We start from the raw sequence: 25,347 nt of genomic DNA on the forward strand, positions 1-25,347 counted from the left end.
AGGATTGGTATAGAAAGCCATCTTAGGTATGCTTGATCCAGAGTACATTGACAGATATCTGATGACCCCTAACAACTCACTAGTATTTCATAATAGTAAAGGTTGATCATCTGATGACAAGAATATAAAAGCTCAACTCACAAATAATAGAACTATTTTTTTAGTATTATAATAACATAGTAAAGGCAGTCAATTGATAACATCACACACATAATAAAATAATGTTAGAATAATACTGTAGAATTAAGAGAGCATAGAATAAAAGTGGTCATAACAGTGAACTAAAAAGACTTGCTTTTTTCAACTTTTCTACAAACATTACATATATTTTAAAGAACTAACATTAAAAGGCCAATCATCTGATGTACTTCAGAGATTCTCTATATCATGCAAGCTCTCTTGCAATAATAGAATGTTATAAAAGAATTAAGAGCTGACATATGCCAGTTAAGCTTAGTTTCTATAAAACAGCATTTTTTTTAATAAAACAGCAATCGCTACACAACATACTTGTCCCCAACACAATTAGGAAGGTTCCCCGATTCGACCAACCAATTAGAGTTGCCAACAGCTGTCGGTGATAGCATGTAGTGATTTTATAGAAACCAGGCTTCATATAATGACCTCAATCAGGTAGATGGCTTCATAGCACAAAAGACCACAGTTCAAAGATATTGATGCTTATCTATTACAGTACTAGGCAAATGCCCATGTTTTGATAAGTTTCCTTCTTGTTCAAAGTGACCTAAAACAGTTTTGTCAATAAAGTAGCCAAAAACCAAAATGGTCCTTAGAATCAATACTAACCTGGACAAAATATGCCATCTCCTGACTTGTAGCCACAGAGTTCTCGAAATTTAGCAAAGACTTCATGTTCAATAAGTGTAAAAAGTGGAGCAACTTCAAATGTGTACCTTAAATAAAAATTAACAAATATTAGAAAAATGCATCACTCAATAATCTCTCTTATTGAACATTTAATTTTGTTTTAAAAGGTAACAGCTCATGAGCAAATTATTCATCATCTGCCAACCTACATATAAATAGTGTGTCTAGACAGAAAGGCTTGGAAAAAAAATATTGTTTTTCTGACTATAAAAATTATCATGATAAAATTTCTCCAGGACCAAATGCCCAATAATTTTTGTCTGGAGAAAGCAGAGGAAATGCGCAATGCCACTGACTGCCAGTTGCACAATTACGCTTTTCCAGCCTAGAATGACAAAAAATTTATGCTCATGATGCATTTCACATTTGTAATGTGAATTTAATCCCATGTGGGAAAACATATTTAGCCTATAATACCGATATGATATGTAAATTCAGTCAGCTGTGTCATTAAATATTGTAAAGAGTGTCTGTGGTAACTTGAGGAAACCATAAAAACATTATTTAAAATATTTATTTGTTCACTCACAGATCATAGGCTGTCAACTTCCAACACAGAGGTCACGCACATACAGCAGATCAAAGCAATTCAGTTTTATTTGATTTGCAGAATTTTTACCTAAAATATTCTTACATTAAATACCAGTCAATTTAAAGATCCATGCAAAAGTATAGGAACAGTATTATACGTCTTTTTAATTTGCAAGAAATGTAGCTTCTTATTTCAAATATATTTTACGAAGGAAGCAGTCAATTATTGAAGTTTATTACTGTAGCTCAACATTGAGTTAAAACCTGTTTTCCACCTGCGAATTTATTCATGCAAGTTGAAAGTGTCAATTCATGCCCATGCGCATTCACATTTCTATCAGAGTTTTTGCTTCAGCGAGATTTGTAGTTTGAACTGTTTCTACTTTTTGCGAAGCGAAAAAAAGAGTGCAATAAATTCGCCAATTGGAAAACTTTTGTTTTGAAACTACTCCCCTTTGTGTGGTTTGATAGCATGCACCCCTGGAAAAATCCCTTGCCGATTTTAGGTAGTACTTTTTAGTAGCTTAAACCACCTTTCACAGCACATTCAGTCATCTGTGTCATTATTAATTTAATATATCACTTTGGTAAAAATTTACCACCTAACAAGTCATTCATTCAAATAATGTTTACACATTTTGTATATACTGTTTTAGCTATGCAATGAAATGTTTTAAATAGATAATTATATATTTTCATACTAGATTTGAACTCGTCACTGAGGACGAGTTTGGTGATCCGCCGTACTTTGACCCTCACGAAGCACGCGCTGTTCTGATTGAAAAGGTATTATATGCTAAAACATACTAAAACATGCTCTATTTAGTTTTTAAAAAGAGTAATTTTGAGCATTTTAAGAACTTACGAATGTGTACACATACGTCTTAACGTCCGTGCGCACGGTAATGATATCAATACAGTGTCACAAACCCAAAGCATGTAACCGAAACGTAATTTCCAGCTTCAGTACGTGCTGTGGGCGTGGAAATGAGCGTACAGCACGTAATATATATAAAAGTTGAACAGTTCATGTATGTTGTATAATTCAAAGAATATTTTAAAACATTTTATATCATGAAGTATTTTTACAGTGATCTTGTTTTGCTGAATATACTACACTATACAAAAATAACAATATTAATTGTAAACAGAAAAAAATCACTTACTGGCTGGCGTTGATAGCATCTGTTAACCACTGACCTGCTAATCCATATAAATCTTGCCCAGCAAAAAGTTGATTGAAAAAATGAGGGCTTGCTGAAAATAGATTCAAATTATTACATAAAGCGATATATAAAGCTTATATTTTAAACACAAAAGTAAAATATTTTTGCTATAGACCTACAACATTAATAGGCCTACATGCATAGTGCATTGATCACGCAAAAAGTTTTTTATTTTTTTTTTATTTGCAAGGATTTCAATAATGTATAGTATGGAGAAATTCCAATGAAATAAACATTATTAATATGTATGTAGGAGTGTGTTGATCTTTTCCTTATTGCGTGTTTAAGGCCGTCGTCATCACAACTGCATCAATTTTCTGCAAAATATCCGTGGAAATCGGCTCATATTTTCGAAATTTGGTAACAGATTTCTGGCCTAATATTTTACGCGGGAAATATTTTACAGCCACACACATCCTCATTCCATTTATTGCAAAATAATAAAATTGCTTACTTTTTAACGAAATACAAGCATTGTAGGCCTAATAAAACTCTGAGGATGGGACGAATCCCTTCCTGAGAATCTCCAAGACAGTGAAATTTTTGAGATGGGAAAATTATTCATTTATAGGCCTTAAACCCTCAATTTTTAACTCCAGTTTTAACTTAGAAGTGAATGATTTTTTAAATTACTTTAACCAATCCCGATTAACTACCCTTTCTTAGTCTGTCTAGATTGCCTTCCCCACACGTGCAAATGAAATAGACTAGGCCTTTTTGAAGTCGGCCTAATGACTGCTGTTCATATTCGTACTCAAAAGTAATTACTAGTCTTGAAGTCCAGACATTTCATGTCATCCAACTCAACTAATTAATTAATGGCTGTGCGCCAAAAGTCTTTAAATACGTCTGGTATTTATAGACTAGACCAGTGGGAATTTATATTGTAAATAGACCATGCAGCAGGCCTATAGTCCAGACGGCTGACGGCCAACAGGTACAATATCGTGCGAAAATATGTGCCTGCTGTGGGTCTTACAACAGAACTGGCTAACAATTAACAATTAAGAATTCATTTTCAATCTTTACTGCAGAAAATAAAAAATTTTATATTGAGTTAGGCTTACATTTTTTCTTTTAAACCGTCCATAAATTGTGGGATTCTTGGCGACTCAAAGTTGATCTACGCAGTGTGGTGCGTAACCATTGCCTAGTCAGTTTTTTTTTTTATACCTCTTTGTGTGCTGACAATTTGTTAATAAAATATGCTACTGTACGTATTGTCAAGAGTCAGAATCTTATAAGTACTGTGAAATCAATGCGCATTACAACGTGATGTAGCCTATTCTAAGAGTGGTCCCTAAAATTCTTGTTGTCCGAACGTAAAAAAAAAACTTGTCCCGGGCGTTGGGCAAGTAGGTTCGCTCATGCCTGCTTAATAACATAAACATTAGCTTTTGTGTTTCTGGATTTATTTGTCTTTAAAACAATGTGGCCATTCATAATGACTTGATCCGATGAAGGCAATAACATTAACGACTAATGAATTTTGCTTTAGCCAAGTGCCAAAAACATTTTAAATCCCTTTTTGAACCACCAACACAACATCAAATTATGCATGATATAGAAAATAATCTCTTTATTGAAGATGAAGGTATCAATTTGATTTTACTCTAAATGAAGTACAACAAGCATTAAAGCACAAAAAGTAAATTGCCAGGAATCGATGGGATGACGATTGAGTATTTGATTAATGCACCAAATTTTATTTTACCAATTAAAACTATTGTTTAACTTAGCATATCTAATAAGGCATTTCCCAGCACAATGGGCTACAAGTATGATAACCCCAATATACAAAAAAAAAATGACAGAAAAAAACCAGAAAAACTATAGAGGCATTTCTCTAATTCCAATTACAGGTAAAATGTTCATGAGTATGTCAGACTAACACAATTTGTAGAGAGTAATAATACCATATTTCAAGAGCAATTGGGCTTTCAGAAAGGGTTTTGCACACTTAACAATATTTTTATCATTCTATCCAAATAAGTAAAAAAAGGGGAAGTCTATTTTGTTGCTATGTTGGTCTGAAGCATGCGGTTGACAGCATTAATCATGATTTTCTTTTACTTAAGTTAAAAAGAATAGGAGTAAACAGTAAGATGTATGATATTATTTATTTTATGTACAAGCAATTAACTGCTTGTGTTACAACAAATAATATGCTAACACTTCCATTTGAATGCTCCATCGCTATACAACAAGTATCACCTTTATCTACTATACTTTGTAACATTTTTATGAATGATTTAAATTTTGATCTTAATCAAAGCAAAAATAGTGTTAAAATACAAATCTAAAGTCATTATATTAACCATCTTTATGCAGATGATTCGCTTTTAATTGGCGATACAGTGAAGAGTGTACAGAATCTTTTAAATAAACTTGAATTTTTTTGTGATTCATTAGGGTCTCTGTAAATTTAAATAAATCAAAAATAATGGTATTCAAACCAAAGCCTTGCAGGCATCAACGTTCCTATGCATGACACATGACTAAACCAACCATATTTTATGATTAAGTCATTATAAATGACATACAGTCGACCTTCCCATTTACGTACACCTTGGGCTGAAAGCAGTTCGTAATTGAGAAAATTTGTAAATGAGAAGTTCGTAAGAATAGCGCCCTCAAGTTTAAAAATGCCAAGTTGTAGCCTATAACTAGGCCTGCCTACCAATATCTAGGCTTAATTTTGCATTTAAGTGTTCAATAAACATTTATAGAAATCGTTGAAGAATCAATTATAAATGTTATGCAAGACAAACTAATATATTAAATATCGATTCATAATGGGCTAAGAAAATCGTTTCATGGATAGACCGACCTAATCTTCCATATCACTATTGGCTGACTGTTCAGTGGTGGTTTAGCTGGGCCTAGCAGCAGCTCTTTGCTAACTTTAGCTAGGCCTCTCTCCATAATTTGTAGCAAATTAGTAAACAAACATATTAATTAATATTAATATTGATATTAATTTGTATTAAAAACACTGAGCTTATTTATTTAATTTAGTCAAGGTATTTTTGTATAATTTAAAAAAAGAAAATGTTCCTATTTTTTCCGACCTTCCTGACTTCCAAACATGTGGTTTTGGTACCTGTATGTAGCGTTGAATGGTGGGTAATTGCTTCATCATAAATGACATAATCAGAAAATATGGTTGGGTCAAATTTGTGTGGTGGTTGAAAAATTCAGGGGTCTTTAAGGCCCAAAATAGTGATTTTAGACCACATTGGTAATGCAAATTACAGTAATATTTTTAGCAAATTTCTTCGAAAAAATTTCGTATGCCTAGGGCCTAGCTAGGTATACAGTATTTTCATTTTACAGTAGTTTGGAACGATATTGGGAGTGGGGGAGCTGGCAGTTACCTACTAGACTACAATTTATTTGAAAATAGCTTGGGCCCCGATCGTCCACACCAGTTGGGCCCAATCGTCTGTCACCCGAAGTTTTCATCACGATGATCAAGAACGTACACAATCTAGGCCCTAGGCTAGGCCTAGCCTTGCTGCCATTACTCTGCTACGTATACTACCGCATAACAAAGAAAGCGACCCACGCGGTGCATTCTTAAATTTTACACACATTATTTAAATGTATTTTATGTATTAGACGATAACACGATATCATTGATTAAACGATCTACCACCCTCGCATCGCAGTAACTACTGTACTAAACTAGGCCTCATGTGTTCGTGGAAAGCCTAAGCTAGATAGTCTATGCCTACAGCAGTTGATTTTTTTTTGCCGCAAAACCAAAATAGTTTTATCCATGCCGACTTGCCGATCGATTAGCGTGAGCCCTGACTGCAGAAACTTCACATCAAACTTCGCATCGCGAGGAAAAACAAAATGTCAGAAAACTTTTTTTTTACGCATGCGCATTTGCATAAATGTCTACATACACACGCACGCACACACTACACACAAGGAAAACAGTGAAAAGTGATTACAATAGTTCCTATTGCATTACATGCATAGGAACTAAAAAGAAGGCAAATTGAAAAATTGTAAAAATAAAAACACTTAAATGGAAGTTACTCCATCATATGTCTATTTAGGAGTTGTATTTTGGTCAATGGAACAGTGCTGTTAAGCACAACTGTCAAAAACCAAATAATGCATTTTTTTTAATTACAAACATTTATTTACAACAATACAAAGTATCTTACACCAAATATCTGGAACAAAATTTGTGACAAGAAACTAATACCAATTCTAACTTATGGAAGTGAAATATGGGGTGATTCGGAATATAATACAATTAAACGCTTCCATACACGATTTGCAAAAGTTGTTTTAGGAACAGAAAACAGCGCCCTTAATATTGCTAGCATTGTGGAACTAGGTAGAATGTGCGTACATATCAAATGTTTAAATTCTACTGTCCGATATTGAATAAAAATTAAAGAAAGCGATAAAAATAAATTTACATTTAAATGTTATAATTCTCAGTTAAAAAAAGTTGATAGAGATGAACCCTGCTGGGGTAGAAAAGTTAAATCATTACTTAGCTCCACTGGCTTCGGTTATGTTTGGATAAATCAGAAAATTGAAAATGGAAAACAATTTATTGAAAAATTTTAATTACAGTAAGGCTGATTGATATAGAAAAATAAATATTTTTAACCATTTTATTTATAATCAAAACTTAGATATTTTAAGTTATTCAAAACAAAAATTGAGATTAGTCATCATTCATTAAAGATATTAAACATAGAAATATTGTCAATAAGTTTCGGTTAGGAGTCTTAGAACTTGAAATCGAAATAGGCAGATGGAACAAAGAATTGTGTATGCAAGTTGTGTAATTTAAGTTCAATCAAAGACAAGTATCACTTTCATTTAATTTGTCCACAAATACTTATTTACCTAAATTTTATTATACTTTCCAAAATGTCAACAAATTTTAATTATTTAGTGCAATACAAATTTAACAAAAGAAGTTTCAAATTATTTGTATTTAAATTATACAAAGAAGTCATTTTCTGGCAACACAAACTGTTTAACAACTTAAGAAATATAAGGGCCAGATGCCTATGTATATAAATTGAAATAAACTCCTTGAAAGAGGAATGAGTGCTACATACACACAAAAAATTGATAGCAGAGAAAAAGCAATGTGGAATTTTGCAAATGCTAGAATAAACATAATGCCCAATTACACCAGGGCCTCAAAAGGGAATAATTGTGATGGTCATGATGACTGTAATAATGAAAAATAATTATGGTGATAAAGATGATGAAAATCATGGTGAAAATGATTGATAATGTTGATAACAACAATAAATTGTTTGCAGTATTGAAATTTCTAGTCTTCCATAATGTAAAGAACATTGATCTAACATACCTGGTTTGACTGCATATTTAAAAGCACTTCTACAGTGTTCTAATACTTTTTCATCACTTTCCCCATCATCGCGTATAGTGAGATCCGCTAGGTTTTTAAGTGTATCCGGGTCATAAAATTCCACAACTAATAAAGAAAATAAATTAATATAATAATAAAAATGCTAAGGAAAGACCTTTTTTAACAGTTGAAATTGTCATAGTTCAACTTCAGTGACTATATTTGGCTTTTACTGTATAATACATGAAGTAAAAACTGTTCTTACACACAATTTAAGGTTTCTGGTATTCTATTACGAGGCTTTATTCCTTTTTCAAGTGTATCATAAACAAAAATATACTTAAAGGCCTATATTTTTGAAACAAAACATTAATAACTAATGTCAATAAACACATTAGGCCAAATAAAAAAAAAATCACTTGGTTAGCTTCGCATCTCAACAAAATTTTAGGTGGGAAGGGACATTTTTTTTTGTCAGTTTAATGCACGAATCCCTGTTGTTGGATTAGATGCTACTTTAGCAGTCACGACTAAGCACAACTTGAATTGCATATTGGCTACAAACTCACACATACCAACTGATCAGGATTTTACAGTATACAGTTAAAGTCGATCTTATTTTACATACCAAATTGTTGTGTTTTCCATTAACAATCTGTAAGTCAAATTTTATCTAAGTCGAACAGACTTATTTCAATGGCATTTTAAAATTAATCATTTTCAACAACCAAACTAGCCTACAATAAATATTACACCTCGTTGGTGAAATCATGGTTTTAATTCACTTACAATGTACAGATTTTGATTAGCATTTCATGGACAATATTTAATTTTTTTTTAATATAGAAAAAATTCCCACCTCTAAATTTTTTATTTTGGATTGAAAATTTAGGTGGGGGTGGTGATGCTAAGCAAGTTATTTTTTGGCCTTATAAGCAACACAAGTGTAATTAAATTTATTGGTCTCAGAATATTGCACACAGATATATAATATAGTCCAAAATGTGGAGAAAAATACTTTCCATCTGTCTGTTTAACAAGGTAGTCATCCAAGCGTGAAATGCACATTACAATAGGAATGATCCTTTACTAAAGTCACTTTAATCTGCAGAGCTGTGGTAATTTTCCATCACTATAAAGGTCAAAGGAAGTATCTATCAATAGCAATTAATTTAAAAGTTGAATATTTGAATTTAAAAATAAACCCCCTCTCAACAACCTTTTCCTAATACCCCAGTGATCCCAGTGATATGCAAACAATAGTTCCTACGGATCTTTGGATTATCCTATGTTATCTGTGCACTTTTCTTTTATTTGAATATTTGTAGATGAAATTATTCTTTATGTAAATTAAAACTGAATTCAAATAAAACATCATTTAAGATGACTTTCAGCAGCAACATTCTATGAGACTGAAAGTAGGACTAATGACTTACATAGTGTCATGAAACAAAAAAAAAATCAATTAGGCCAATTTAAAAAAAAAGTAGTTTCTCGTTCTAATATTAAAAAAAAAATAAAACAGCAAATCCAAGATGGTTAATGGAAAATAGTAGACTTGCACAAGTCTCTAATTATAGGTTTTCCTAGTATTAGCTAATTTTGGAGAGCGCCACCAGCGACGGTATATATTGAGAAACTTTTAAGAAAAAGTATACTATGAAACGCCAAGCAAATATGTAATATGGAACGCCATTGGTGCCAAAATCGATTTAAAAACAAAGATTAGGGACTGGACCCCAGTCTAGGAAAATAGCTACTACTGTCTCACTTTTGCCAAGTAGACACACAGAAAGCTTTAAAAATGGTGAGGCAGAGACAATGGAAGCACAAGGGGACGAGAAACCAGTAATTTTTTTTACTTGGCCTTAATTTTACAGACTTTTTACTATAAAAATAATTTTATTACCAATCAATGTAATGGTCTATAAAGAATATAGGAACTCTATATTAATTGTAGGTCTGTTAATTGGCAATAAAATTGAAAATTAAATTTCACTGCAAACTAAGCAAATAAATTATTTAATAAATTTGCATATCACAGACCGTATCATCTTCACAGCTGCTGGTTACAATTGGTTCTCCCGGCATTGCTTTATATATATCATTACATAATTTTCAGATGAAGAGACTATTGAGGGAATCATACCAGCGACCTTTGTGTACCACCTGAAACTTTTCCAACCTTTGCTCAAGGGGCTATCATATCTGCTGTGAAATATTCAGGATAAGCTTACCTGAAATACTTTTTTTACTCTACCATTTAAATTTATTATTATTAGCTATGCCTGGCCTAGTCACTGCACTGACTCTGCCTTTAATTACAGGAGTAGAGATTTTAATCAACCTTGATGAGCTTGGCTATGTGAGAATATATAGCACATTAATATGTTTTAATTACCTTTAGCATCTCGTTTTGTGGCATCAAGAACTCCTTCTTTGAAGACTAATTCAAATGCTTTGCAGAAGAACTGTTGATCTGCTGGCAGGTTCTCTCTATGAATGCCATTTACTTCTAAAAAAAAATAGATTTTATAAATTTAAAGAGAAAACTTTAGGCTACAAATCTAATTTGGTTTTACAATATATTATATTGATACAACGATCTAGATAGCTAGAAATTTGGCTTACCATTTCCATTTTGCATATCTTGTGATTTAGGAAAAGAACTCATTGTTCGTACAACTAAAAATAAAAATGTATTTGTTACGACATGATCAAAGATTATTTAAAGAAATAATAATAAGAACAATAATAATAATAACAATAATAATAATAATAATAAATAGTCCAGACCCTCAGGTCACACAATGTTACAGTAGCGGATACAAATTTGCCCTTTGGCATGATGGTAGAAAGAACATGATGTGGGGGTACTAAATCGAAGTTACTGGAAATCTGATTTGACCTCTGTGACTTCTGACTTAAATTTTTATGATTTTCATTGAACTGAAATTGCCAATATCTCTGTAATACTTTAGTCTATTGAAATGATTTTTGAGTCAATTGTTCAGAACACATACAATATTTGCTCTAATACAACATTTTGCATGAAATCCAATGCTTATTGAGATTTTACCTAAATATCATGTTTTTGCTTACCGAGAATTAGAGAATGAAAATGATGGTGATGACTGACAATGGGGATGTCAAGACCTAAATATCTGATCTAACAAACTGTACTTTGCAGAAATATGGCTTTTTCATATATTTAATTTGCCCAAAAACATGATTTTAAAGAAATTCTCAGTTAAGCATAGGTAGTAATGCAAAATTTGTAATAGAGCAAATAAATTGATGCCAAAAGTATTTCAATAGACCAAAGTATTACAGAAATTATAAATTTCATGTTTTTTTCAATAAAAAACATAAACATTAAGGTCAAAGGTCAGAGAGGTCAAGCCATATTTCCAGTAATTGGGATTTTATACCCCACAATGTGTTCTACCACTATGCCAAAGGTCACAGTGCTGGAAAGTAAGGGTTATTTGGTCGCATGTGCGACCTGATTTTTTAAGGTGCGACAAGGTCATTTCATAGCGCGAGTAGATTTTGTAAGCGGCAGGAAGGTGGTGTTTCCCTCCAAATCCCAATTATTTACAACTTGTACAGCCCATTATTTTCAGTCAGGCAGTATGCAAAACATGCTATCATTCATTTTACATGTACTGTATCAACCAATCAGCATGACCTAGACTGCTAAAGTGTGACGTCGTACACTAACACCGTGTCGATGTGCGCTCATCTTATTCTTGGTAAATAAGCGATCTCCGTCAAAGCGAAGGAGACTGGTATAAAAACATCGGATTGCATGATTTTTTACTATTTTATTGAGTGCTACTCTACCTGTACCTCCTCGTAATTGTGAACGTTTCCTTAACGTATTTGTTCATAAAATAGACTATGTACCGAAATTTCAAACGATTGTATACAGTATTGACTCATACGATGTAAACTGCCCAGCATCAAGCAATAACCAAAATTTAACACTAAATAAATCGTAAATAAGTACAATTAGGCATCATCTGGATGATTATAATCAAAGTACTGTACTACCGGTATTAAGGCAGACATCTTTTATTGGAAACCAAACGAATTACCTAAACCTCATACATTATGAATTATGATTACGCTTCTTTAATCACATGGCTGATGATAACAAAGGGTGTAAATACTCTTGGATGATGACCTCACCCAGACTTCACGGAGCAGCTATAGTTTAACAACATGCATCTCAATGAGCAACATCTTGAAATTTACAAAAAAACAAACAAACAAATAGGTCTCACACCAAATTTTAAAACCTAATTAAACGAAATAATGTAGAAAGCAACTCCTTTAGTACCATTTATTTACTGAACGAGCCTGTCGGCTTCTGACCTACTTTTGTTCGTATCTGCGGCGTACAAAAAAAATCAAATGACTTTTTGTCTGTCTGGTAACCTCGGTGTCTCGGTGAATGTAGTAGATGGTAAGCATTGTTATTTCATAGGCAACTAGTAATGGGCCTCTATCAAACAATTTATTTTGTTCTTAACAAAGTATCAACAGAAAGTAAGCAAAATGATTGTTTATTCGTGTTTTGAAATAATATAAAAATTGAATTGTATATAAATGATATTTAAAGATTAAATTTTAAACATGGAATTAATAAAGTGCAACAATTACATTAATTGGTTAAGTTAATCTATAAGATATATAAAAAGATATATAATTCTACAAAGAATGTTTCTTGTTTTGACAAAAAAAAACAAAAACGTAACAACAAAAACAACATCAGTTAAACCGAACTAACTGGTAGTAGGCATTCCAATTACGAAACTATATTTTGCGGAGTAACATCCCAAACCCAAACGTGTGTGCCCGAATACACCGGCTGGCGAGTAAGGTAAGTTGAGTCCATTGCAAGTTGTAAACCTATCAGAATGCTGGGATATTACATCATTCAGGGCAACTTGCAATGTTTGGGATATTTTACTCCGCGAAACCTTTGTAAACGCTAGAACGTGTGACGATGTTCTCTGGCGATAAATACTGAAGTTTCGAAGTTGGAAGGCGTACCAGTTCTCAAGAAAAACAACCATTGAACAAGAAAATGAAACTATAGATCGTTAAATATGTAGGTATAAGATACTTTGCTGAAGTTGTACAGGGCCAGGCTAATGTTCTAGGCTACATTATAACCTAATAAGTGTCGCCGGCCGGCTGTGTGATGCCAATTTTTCGAGCTTAAAACGAAGCCTAAATGGCCTTTGACAAGTGGGGAGGGAGCTGGAATCTCAGCACTCCCAAAATGTTGGTGAAAACTCTGGAACACTGTTTAGGTTGAAATTATTATGTGTAAATTGATTTAGAGTTATCTCATAAAGACAAAATTCCATCCACGCATATTCAAAATAAGTCTACCAATTTCCGCGCAAATGTTGCCGGTAGCTATTGTAACCAATGTATAGGCATTCGCAGTGTTAATGCGATTCCTGGACAAATGAAAAAAAATACTGAAAAATTTAAAGGAAGTGTACAGAAAATATAATTAATGTTTCAGTAATAATAATTAATAATTTTATAATCAATATATCAATCCACTTAAGTAACTGCAGATTTTGGCAGTCCATTGACTAGACAGTTTAGCTAGCACATTATTACTGCTCATGTTTTTCTTTTTTATATTGTGTATACAGTCAACTCTCCCAATACCGACCACCCAGAAAACCGGATTTCACGCAAAACCGGTCGTTTTTTAAAGTCCCAAAATCATTCCTATTCTTACTGTATTAAAACACTTTCTGAAAACCGTATCTCCCAATTCCGAATTCCGGCCAAATTCTTAAGTCCGGAACAATAAAATTACCTTCTGAAAACCGGACGGCCAGTTTAAAACGATGATTTATTGACAAAATATGTTAAATATATCATCGGAGACACATCGACTGACTCCAAACAACAACTATCAATCACAGAACAACACCACGTGTATGATCGTTAGCGTTGATCGTGTGAAACGCCGATAGCGCATTAATCGTGTGACACGCCGATAGTGCATTTAAAAGTTCATTGTTTTAACCGTCTTCTATTAAGGCCAGTTTTCATTGATTAAAATAAAGAGAAAAATCAAACAGACTTGGCTTTTTGTTTTTAATAAAGTGCTTTGTTTAAACTTGTGTCTTTGTTTTATTGACTTATGTTTTGATACATAATGGCTTTTCTTTTATTCATGTTTTGGGCTTTTCTTTTTATTAATTCATTATCTGAATGCCCAGCGCTAAAATTATGGATCAAAAGAAATCCAACAGTTTAAAAATCATGCCCCATTGCGAATTTTCATCATTATCATTATGGTGACCAAACGAAATCATCGGAGACACATCGACTGACTCCAAACAACAACTATCAATCACAGAACAACATCACGTGTACGATCGTTAGCGTTGATCGTGTGAAACGCCGATAGCGCATTAATCGTGTGACACGCCGATAGTGCATTTAAAAGTTCATTGTTTTAACCGTCTTCTATTTAGGCCGGTTTTCATTGATTAAAATAAAGAGAAAAATCAAACAGACTTGGATTTTTGTTTTTAATAAAGTGCTTTGTTTAAACTTGTGTCTTTGTTTTATTGACTTATGTTTTGATACATAATGGCTTTTCTTTTATTCATGTTTTGGGCTTTTCTTTTTATTAATTCATTATCTGAATGCCCAGCGCTAAAATTATGGATCAAAAGAAATCCAACAGTTTAAAAATCATGCCCCATTGCGAATTTTCATCATTATCATTATGGTGACCAAACGAAAACGAACTGAACTTGATGTAGCAATAAAACTCTGATTGATCGATGACATAGAGAGCGGGATGAAACAAATTGAAGTAGCTCAAAAATATGGTGTGGGGAAATCAACGGTCAATGGCATCTACAGGGCCAAAGACAAATGGAAATCCAAAAAAGAAGAAAGTACAGGAGCGAAATTTAGATTTGTGAAAACTAAATTTAGCGATTTGAATCAGTTGATGTTGGTGTGGTTCCGGACAGCGAGGGATAAGAACATCCCGATTAGCGGACCATTAATAAAAGCAAAGTCGACGCAATTTGCAGAACAACTAAACATAACCGACTTTGGATGGTTGACAAAATGGAAACAACGAAACGAAATCAAACAAGTGGCGGTATTCGGTGAAAGAGGGGATGTTCACCAGACCATTGTAACTGAATGGAAAAGCAAGATTGCCGATTTATGCCGACATATTCAAGTGCGATGAAACAGGCCTGTACTTTAGAGCACTACCAGACCGCACCCTAGCTGAGAAGCAAGATGATGTGACCGGAATTAAAACTTCCAAAGACCGGATTACTGTGATGTTTACGTGCAACATGGCTGGTGAAAAAGTAGTTTAACAATTTGTCTCTTTTATCCTTGCCTTTATTCTGCATCTCCGTCATTTTTTTGTATCATTCATTGCTGTTATCCTTACCATCATGATTGTTAAGGCCTCAATCATCGTTATCATAACATACCGTCGTAAAAAATTTAGTTCGTTATTCTCATCGATTATTCGTTTTTAATGTGTTCATTCGTTCGTTATGATCATAATTGTCACACTAAGATTGATTATCATCTTCACTGCCGTCATCACCATCATCATGACATAATCATCATTGTAATCGTAAAGGGCTACCACTCCCCGTTATCAGTTCATCATCACCAACATAATTAAAGATAAATGCGTGATTTCTTTTTAACACTTGTATCTGCATCTCCGTCATTTTTTCGTATCATTCATTGCTGTTATCCTTACCATCATGATTGTTAAGGCCTCAATCATCGTTATCGTAACGTACCGTCGTAAAAAATTTAGTTCGTTATTCTCATCGATTATTCGTTTTTAATGTGTTCATTCGTTCATTTTGATCATAATTGTCACACTAAGATTGATTATCATCTTCACTGCCGTCATCACCATTATCATAATCATGACATCATCATCATCGTCATCATTGTAATCGTCAAGGGCTACCACTCCCCGTTATCAGTTCATCATCTCCAACATAATTAAAGATAAATGCGTGATTTCTTTTTAACACTTGTATTTATTTTTTCTTTTCATTTCAGCTTAAACCTATGGTAATTAACCGAGCCGAAAACCCACGATGCTTTAAGAACATTAAGAAGGATCGACTGCCTGTTGTATGGAAAGTAAATCGCAAAGCGTGGATGACTGGGGCACTATTCGACGATTATCTGAATGACCTTAACCGTCAGATGAAGTTTCAACGCAGACACATATTGCTGTTCCTCGACAACGCATCTTCTCATGTCGACGTTATTAAATCAAACGTGAAACTTGCATTTCTTCCAGCAAACACCACATCGGTCCTTCAACCGCTAGACCAGGGCATAATCAAGGCATTCAAGAGTCGCTACCGTGCAAAGCTGATGCGTAATGTTCTTGCGAAAATTGATGCAGCAGATTCAGCTTCTGATGTAACTAAACAATTCAACGTTCTTGACGCAGTTAATTGGACGGCAGCCGCGTGGCGCAAGACAACCGCAACCACGATTACGAAGTGCTTCAATCGCTGTGGGTTCGACTGTTTGGCCGACAATTCAACCGACAATGCTGATGATGAGGTGGAAGCAGAACTCCGTGATTTGGTTGGACAGATAGACAGCGATGTTGACGCGGATGTGAATGTAACGATCGACGAAATGATTTCAGTAGAAGAGGTTGGAGATGAATGGGAGGTTGATCTCTTGGAAAGTTACGGTGGCGGCATCCCGGAAGTGATGCCCGAGGGAACTTTTGATGAGGACGAACCAATAGACGATAAAAATTCTGACGACGGCAGACAACTGTCTTACGCAGAAATGCTTTGCATGTTAGGTAGGGTTAAGAATGGAATTAGAGCGAAAGGAGGAGATCAGACTATGGAAAGACAGCTGCAAGATCTAACAGAAACCATGGAGAGAGTAATTTTACTTAGACGTAGGAATTCAAAGCAAACATCACTGGACGGCTGGTTTGCTTTGATAAACAAGCAAATAATTAATGACATGACAAAATTTTAATTAAAATTAACACCTGTAAAAATGTTAAAAAATAAGTTTTATTGAATTGTTAACTGTTGAGTAAGATACAGTAATCGTTATATTTCATGTCTTTGCCATGATTAGTTTAAGCTGTTTTTAAATTGTTTACTTAATTATAGGTTAAAACAGTTGTAAATTACGTATGTTTCTCATAATTTATAAAATGTTCATAACTTTTTCACGATTATGTTTTTAATTTAATTTCGTTTGCAATAGATTTTATTTGTTTTAATAAATTTGTAAAAATAAGTTCATAAGTTTTATTATGATTCTCATAATTAAAATAATTATTTCCTTAAGTTATGTTTTTAATTTATTTTCATCCGCAATAGATTTGATTTGTTTAGAATAAATTTATAAGAATAAATTCATAAGTTTTCATTATGTTTCTCATAATTAAAATACGATCGTACCGGTAATTAAGTTATGTTTAAAATTCATTTTCATTTGCAATAGATTTTATTTGTTTAATAAATTTATAAATTATGTTTCTCATAATTAAAATAAAATCGTTCGTAAAATTTCATTGAGTTATGGTTAATTGCAATAAGCCTAGATTTCATTTGTTTAATAAACTAATAAAAAAAAGTTCATGAGTGTGTTTTCTTTATTAAGGAACGTATCCATTTCTTACATTTTGCATTCATTCTCACGCTAAGGCGAACCAAGCGGTCCCAACATAAGGCCTGTCTCTTATACACATCTAGATGTGTATAAGAGACAGCTACCAGACCGCACCCTAGCTGAGAAGCAAGATGATGTGACCGGAATTAAAACTTCCAAAGACCGGATTACTGTGATGTTTACGTGCAACATGGCTGGTGAAAAAGTAGTTTAACAATTTGTCTCTTTTATCCTTGCCTTTATTCTGCATCTCCGTCATTTTTTCGTATCATTCATTGCTGTTATCCTTACTAGAATAAATTTATAAGAATAAATTCATAAGTTTTCATTATGTTTCTCATAATTAAAATACGATCGTACCGGTAATTAAGTTATGTTTTAAATTCATTTTCATTTGCAATAGATTTTATTTGTTTAATAAATTTATAAATTATGCTTCTCATAATTAAAATAAAATCGTTCGTAAAATTTCATTGAGTTATGGTTAATTGCAATAAGCCTAGATTTCATTTGTTTAATAAACTGATAAAAAAAGGTTCATGAGTGTGTTTTCTTTATTAAGGAACGTATCCTTTTCTCACATTTTGCATTCATTCTCACGCTAAGGCGAACCAAGCGGTCCCAACATAAGGCTATCGATTTCATAAAAACAATTGCGCATGACACTTTGACTGTCACCTCTGACTGTTTTCTATTGGCTGACGCAGTTTAGGGGGAGCTGCATAAGTTAGCATTTATTTTAGCATTCAGTGACATGCCAGCGGCATCGAAAACCAATCAAGCGTGCAACCACGTTAAAGCGAAGCAGATTGGCGACCGAACGAAAAATAACACTGACACTTATTATAAATTACGATACACATTAAGTTGATTTGTGTAAATTTTTATTGATAATAGACTTCGACACAAAGAAATACGTACGTACAACATAAGTAATGTAAAAATAAAGTAAAACATGAACTTTAAATGACGTTCTCAGGTCAGTAGGCCTACACGGTACATGATGCTGTGTGGTGTACCTATCTGCTGTACCTTGCTAGGCCTAGGCTTATTATCAACTCAACGTCGGGGAACCAAGGTAGGTAAACATGACGTTCTCTAAACCAGTCTGTCCGTAAAAAACCGGTCAAAGTGGACTGTCCGAAGGATGGTCGGTATTGGGAGAGTTGACTGTATCTGTTAATAGTTCACAAAAATGTGTAATTTTCTCAGAAATATTCCTAATAATTGAAACTTTCCTTGAAATACTTACCCTTTCCTTCTAGTTAGGTTGAATTTTTTACCTTACACATTTTTCTTTACTATCCCTTTAATATCTATTTTCTTTTTAATATTGTTTCATCCTTTTTCTTATTTCATTTTTGATACTTACATTTCTTTTAGTTTTTTCATTGTCATTTTCTTTCCAGCATTTTACTTCTTTATTTTTTTTTCTTTAACTCCTTTTGTTATCTTATTTATTATTTTTCTTGTTTTTTTTTTTCAATTTTTAGAAATCTCTTCTCTTTTTCTTTCATGTCTTCTTTCTTGCATAATAATCCATTGGGACAGTGTAGGTGTGGATGGGTGGGGGTTTGTTAGGAAATATAAAGAATAAAATATTGCGCCGCACTTATATCTTAGGGGATGCGAAAAGGATGGGGAAATATGTGCTACTAAGAAAATTACTTGTGCTACCAAAGTTTTGGCAGAGCTACCAAGAAAAAAAAGTTAATTTCCAGCCCTAGGTCATTGCTGTAACATCTCAATAAACATGTCAATGCTTAATAACTGTATTTTTCAGAAATATGGAATTTTCATATCATTTGTTTAAAAACATGATTTTGAAGAAATTCTCAGTAAGCATTAGTTTCCATGGAAAAAGTTGTACTAGATTAAAAATAAATGTGTGTCTTCTGAACAATTTGACAGAAAATCATTTTAATAGACCGAACTATTTAAAAAATATGGCAATTTCATACTTTAAAAAAAAAATTAAAAAAAAAAAAATTAAAGTCGTAGTGTCAAGTGCATATACTTTGCTATATAAATACCATTTTATTATCAATTATTATTACAATTTTTAAAATAAAATAGCATAAAAAAAGTTAAAATAATCTTTTGGCTATGGATGATATAAGGCTCTATACATTTTTTATTACTTTATCACCCTATCTAGGCTGGAAAAGTGATGAAGGAGGGGAGGCTGGCTTTTTTTTTTCTCACGAAAACAAGTTATGGTGTATACGATAAAAAAGTATTTTCACAAATCAAATGACATCATAATCATGGGAAAACGATTAGAAACGATCTTATCGTTTTCTCCTGATTATAACGTCATTTGATTTGATTTGTGAAATAATTTTGTTATCGTATACAAGATAAATCGTTATCGAATCGTGCTAGTGTCACTGTGATAAATTCTCTCATCTCTTATTTTCTATATTAACAATTGCTTTTTAGCTTTTTATCGTTGATCGTTATCATCACAGCGTAAACAGGCCTTTGTGGTTACAAAATACATGCCTTAATTTTTAGGCTAGGTTATACACTATGTATTATGCTTCTTTGTTGTATAGCTAGGGCCTACTGCAGTGCTGTTATTTGAAAATTGTAGTATTTTAACACAGGGTTCGCCCTATCTATTATTATTGTGATTATGGTAGGGGAGGAGAAAGTTATTGAAAAGTGCAACATCTTGTCCCGAGCGCATAGAGACCTCGTTTATCTGCGCTATATAAATCCATCTATTATTACTATTATTATGGTGTGTGGCTAGCACTGCAGTAGATAGCCTAGGCTTAGCCAGGGCTAGGTAGTAGGCCCTAGGCCTACCAAATCAATGACCACTGATTGCTAGGCCTAAACAGTGCTGAGTGAGAGAGACTTCTTTGCTTTTTGCAAAATGTATGCACAACTGAACTGATGACTAATTTTTCCTAAGTACGACTAGAACTAATTGCTAACCTTCCTACCTACTTTAAATCTCTTTTTAGTTTTTTAGGCCTAGGGCCTAGGCCTAGGTAGTTTAGCTACGGCAAATAAATATGTTGGCCGCCTACCTAGGCCTAGAGGCTAACTTAAACGTGTACGATGAGGCTAGACTTAAGGTCTCTCTAGCTAGGGCTTAAAGTTTAAAATTGGTTACCTGTGTTTATGGAATTTACGGTACGTTTTAGCTGAGGCTCTATGCTCACTACTGTTCTCAATGACATCAAATTTCTGATTGACATTTTAAAGTTTTCAGCGTTCTCGCCCCTGTCTCCACATGTTCAGAAAGGATTTGGATGGATGGAGACGATGTCTGTGATTGGCTGAGGCTAATTACGTCACAGGAGGAAAGTGTGGCGTATTTTTCCATCCCTTAAAGCCCCATTCCCGGCCAAATTTCAGTTGTTAAGAAAAATCTAATGTTTGTATAATGTTAAAAACAGTTATAAATATAATACGGAATTGCTAGTTTAACTGAATTTAGACATTCCTCAGCATGAAAAAAAATGTAAAATAAGACTGAAATTTGATTTTTTGTGTTCCACACAAAAATGAATTCGGATGTATTTTTCATATTTGATTTTGCGACAGGTTTTGTTTATCGCGATTATCAATGACCTAGACACAGATTTAGAACTGATTAAATATATATGGACGATTAGACTCAAGTCTCTTATTTTTTATTATTTTTCTCATTCTGGACAGCGCCACCAACGAGAAAGTTAATTTAGAGACGGAATAAGCGACTTGTAAAACACTGAAATCAGGCACCAGGATGCCAAAAGAATGACGTAATCTTATATTCTGTATTTGGATAAATGGGCGGACCGAAATAAACAATTTCAACCAATCAAATGTTCATATTTTTGGAGCCACGAAACTGAGTCACTCGCGTTGACTAGTTAGGCATGACTAAATTTAAATAGTTCTCCCTAATAAAACGGGCCTAAAATATTTAGAATAAACCCTAGTAAGACTAATGTTGGCAATGGCAAAAACAATTAGACTAGACTAGATGGCATACCATACAAATACAACAAAACATAACTTTCCAGTAGGATGGCTCAGGCCTCGCCTGGAGTCAGGTAGTAGGCCTAGCCTAGAGTAGAGGCTTGGCCTATTTTTAAGTTCTTACTTACAGAGGCCTACCTTTTTAACAATATTCTACCCTAAAGGCCTAAATCTGTGTAGCAGCTAGCGGTGAGCAAGGTACGTTCCAAGTAGGCCTATAGCCTGCGGTTATCAGTCCATGTTGTTCTCAGCAGGCCAGAACTATTAATACTAACTGTTTTAATTCAAATAGGTAGCCAAAAGGGAGCTGGAGCTTTTCTTTGAAAATTTACCAAGATTGATTAATATGCATGAAGTTACGTGATTTACAAAATCAGTCATGCATACGATATCCCACATCAAATTTGATGTGGGAAATTGCACGCATGAATCGTTTGCCCAGGCCTTAATTCGAAAAAAAAAGAAATCGAGTATGGGAAGCCAATTAAATTAGGTATGACGCGCACTAAGTGCAATAAAGAGTGAGTAACCTAAAATTAGGGCCTTGAACCCAGGCTAATGGACGATACGACGGTAATGGAAGAACTCCATCCGGGTCCGGGTGCCCGACATGACAAAATGAAAGACTCATTTTCTATTATAAATGAGTGGTCAGCGATAAATCAGATGCGCCTGAACAACAAGAAAACAAAAGAAATAGTCATCTCTACCAAACGAAAGGAGTTAGATGTGATACCTGTTCTCACGGATGATGGTAGTGTTATAGAAAAGTTGAGCTCTGTTAAGCTGTTAGGCATACACATAACTGAAAATCTGAAGTGGGATGTCTGTTTCCTTCGACTTCTTAAATAATTTTTGCTTGTTTAGATTGTTTCTAATTTTTCCCTAATTTTTATTTTGTGTTTGCCCGGTTTTCTTTTTCACATTTACTTATAAATTACTTTGTCCATCTGATTTTTAGGCGACCATGACTTAAAGTTCTCGAACTTATTTTGGTCGCCTTCCACACAAATAATTTACTTTTATGTATTACATTACGACGTATTTATTGGCTTTATCATGATTATGTTGTATTGTGTGGAAAATGAACAATAAACAAACAAACAAACAAACAAACAAATTGACGATAGGCCTATAACTAAACGTAGTAACCAGCGCCTCTATTTTTTGAAACAACTTAGGAAATCTGGTTTCGATACCCTTGCACTTCTCCGTTTTTTCACGTCCTTTATACGTCCAGTGCTTGAATACGCGTGTCAGGTTTGGGGTACGAGTATCTCCGTCCATCAGTCGTCGCAACATGAACATATTCAACGGAGAGCTGTCGGAATTATGTGCCCTTCAATGTCATATAGAAGCGCGCGCTGCACTTTCCTTATCATCTTTGGAAGAAAGACGTGAAATGCTCAGTATAAAATATTTTAATAAAGTCAAAAATCCGAAACACAAATTAAACGACTTACTCACGCCTGCAACAGTTAATAAGTACAACTTGCGTTCGAAGAAAGCCTATGACCTTCCTAAAGTTAGATACGAAACGTCAAAACGTTTTATTATTAACTGTGGTCTTTTCAATAATTGGTAGACTGAGAATATCCTGGTAACGCTTTTCCTAAACTTTTTAAATTTTTTGTTACTCCTATTCGCTGATTTGTACATATTTTGCTTCGAAATTATATAGGAAAATGTAAATATATCCTATTTTATTCTCTCTTCGGTGAATTTTAATTACTTCTTTTTTGTGTGTGTTTTCTTAGCCTATTGTTTTATGATAAAAAATTGCAATAAAGCTTCTCGTATTATCGTATTATGGTCCTGCGAAGAAATACAGTAGGCGCCGTAACACCTATCCAACACTAGGCTAGGCCTTGCCTTACCTCGATTTAGATTCTGTTATCACACATAAAAACGGCCGACATGATATTTTCCGTTGCTAGTATTGGCACTTAACCACCAGGTTTGATAATTGTTACCATATCCTCTATCAACTAAACTGCCTTAAACAAAATTTGTTTTTTAATGGTTCGTGTGGGAATCGAACACATAACCACCAGGTTTTGCTATTTATCTTCCATCAACTAAACTGCCTTAATTTTTTTTAATGGAAATCGAACACATAACCACCAGGTTTTACTATTTATTATCCACCATCAAAAAAAAAAAAAAAAAATTGTTTGTGTGGGAATCGAACACACAACCTCCAGGTTTGCTATTCATTATCCACCATCACCTAAACTGCCTTAAAAAAAATTTAAAAAAATAAAAATTGGTTCATGTGGGAATTGAACACACAACCACCAGGTTGCCCGTAACATGATTAGTCTATTTTTTTCTAATTTGCATAATGAATTTTTCAAACATTTTTGTCTATTTAAAAAAAAATTGCGTAAGTTATGGAGATGGTAACAATCAAAAATCGATTATAAATTTAATTCTACATTTTTAGACAAGAAAATAAACCCTCTTGGCCCACGTCCCATTTTTGACACCATGACCATGCGTAATGTTAACCTGAAGTGTACATATACAAAGAATTTTTTTTTAGTAGGATCAGAGTTGACTAACTGGTACTTGGTGTGGTACTAGGTTTATCGCATTTATGGTTTAGGGGACGCGGTTTACCTCCCTCCGTTTAGTCATGCTGGATCAGGAGTAGTAAACTCAGCGATCGAGGGTTCGATTCCCACACGGGGCAAGTTTTTTTTTATAAATTTTTTTATTAATTTATTTTTTTGTTAAGGTCGTGGGTTCGATTCCCACACGAACCAATTTTATTTTTTTTAAGGCAGTTTAGTTGATGATGAATAATGAATGTATTGTAATCGTTGATGACGTCGCGAAATAACAACAAACAACAACGTGTCATGTCCGAGCCTAAGCCGTCATGGAAGCTCACTGGCTCCTGTGTAATTCATGTTGAGCCAACTGCTGACGAAAAGGTTACAATCTTTTCAGAGATAAGCTGGAAGAAAGTTTTAGACAGTGCCCATCAATGGAAGGATTTTAATACTGAGGAATGGAAGTTAACGAAGTCCTTGGCTTGCTTAACCGTTTTTCTTCGATCGTCGCTTCCAACCGTCTAGGCGCGTCTAGCCGAAAGAGGGCCAACGTGATGTGCGTTCCTGTGTATAATATTGTATAATACAGTTAGCAGCCTCCTGTATAATTTATTTCCATTTAATCTTTTTAGCAGTCGAATTTCATGAATTTAGATTTTTTTTATGATTTCACTACTTTATATACAATTCTATATTATAAATACTGTAATAATTTACTATTTTGAGCAGTTCTTTAATCCTCGCCGATAGACCGAGAGAGCCCCTCGATGGCAAGCATTCTTCAATTAGGCAAGCTTGTCATATATAGACGCTTAAGTAGCTCCTCTTATTTTTGCAAATAAATGATATGTGACGACAAGCAAAAATTTATTAAATATGTATATTAAAATGTAATTAAAATCCGTATATAGGGTATATAGCTTGTTCCTCAGAAAATGGCGAATTTTTTTTTTTTTATTTAGCTTCAATATTTTTCCGTAGGCATCTAGGCGAATGAGAAAATAAAAATAAAATGTTAATGATGAACGTAAACAGTGTAATAATGAAATTTATAAATGCTTTAAATTTATATAATTAAGGAAGATACAGTATATAT

At 33.6% G+C, this 25,347-nt stretch overlaps 2 protein-coding genes across 2 annotated transcripts in view; one reads left to right on the forward strand and one right to left on the reverse strand.

Moving 5' to 3' along the window:
• Positions 1–20,994, reverse strand: part of LOC117120828 (cysteine sulfinic acid decarboxylase-like) — a 33,122-nt gene extending 12,128 nt beyond the window's left edge. Inside the window, exons 1-6 of the mRNA XM_033265911.1 lie at positions 20,840–20,994; positions 10,636–10,689; positions 10,406–10,519; positions 8,005–8,130; positions 2,586–2,676; positions 808–914 (exon numbers count right to left, since the gene is read on the reverse strand). Coding sequence (XP_033121802.1) covers positions 808–914; positions 2,586–2,676; positions 8,005–8,130; positions 10,406–10,519; positions 10,636–10,689; positions 20,840–20,924 — 577 coding nt within the window. The 5' untranslated portion in view covers positions 20,925–20,994. The remainder of the gene's footprint in view (positions 1–807; positions 915–2,585; positions 2,677–8,004; positions 8,131–10,405; positions 10,520–10,635; positions 10,690–20,839) is intronic.
• LOC117120827 (tigger transposable element-derived protein 4-like) lies at positions 15,948–17,294 on the forward strand. Its single transcript, XM_033265909.1, has one exon. It carries the CDS (start codon positions 16,120–16,122, stop codon positions 17,065–17,067), a length of 948 nt encoding a protein of 315 aa, XP_033121800.1. The 5' UTR covers positions 15,948–16,119; the 3' UTR covers positions 17,068–17,294.
• Positions 20,995–25,347: the final 4,353 nt, after the last annotated feature.

This window comes from Anneissia japonica, unplaced genomic scaffold, assembly GCF_011630105.1.
Source record: "Anneissia japonica isolate Jap-2015-1 unplaced genomic scaffold, ASM1163010v1 scaffold287965_len1858130_cov191, whole genome shotgun sequence".
NCBI lineage: Eukaryota > Metazoa > Echinodermata > Crinoidea > Comatulida > Comatulidae > Anneissia > Anneissia japonica.

Bases quoted from the DNA above. Each gene is read 5' to 3' on its own strand.
- LOC117120827 (XM_033265909.1), top strand. From the start codon at position 16,120: ATGGTAATTAACCGAGCCGAAAACCCACGATGCTTTAAGAACATTAAG.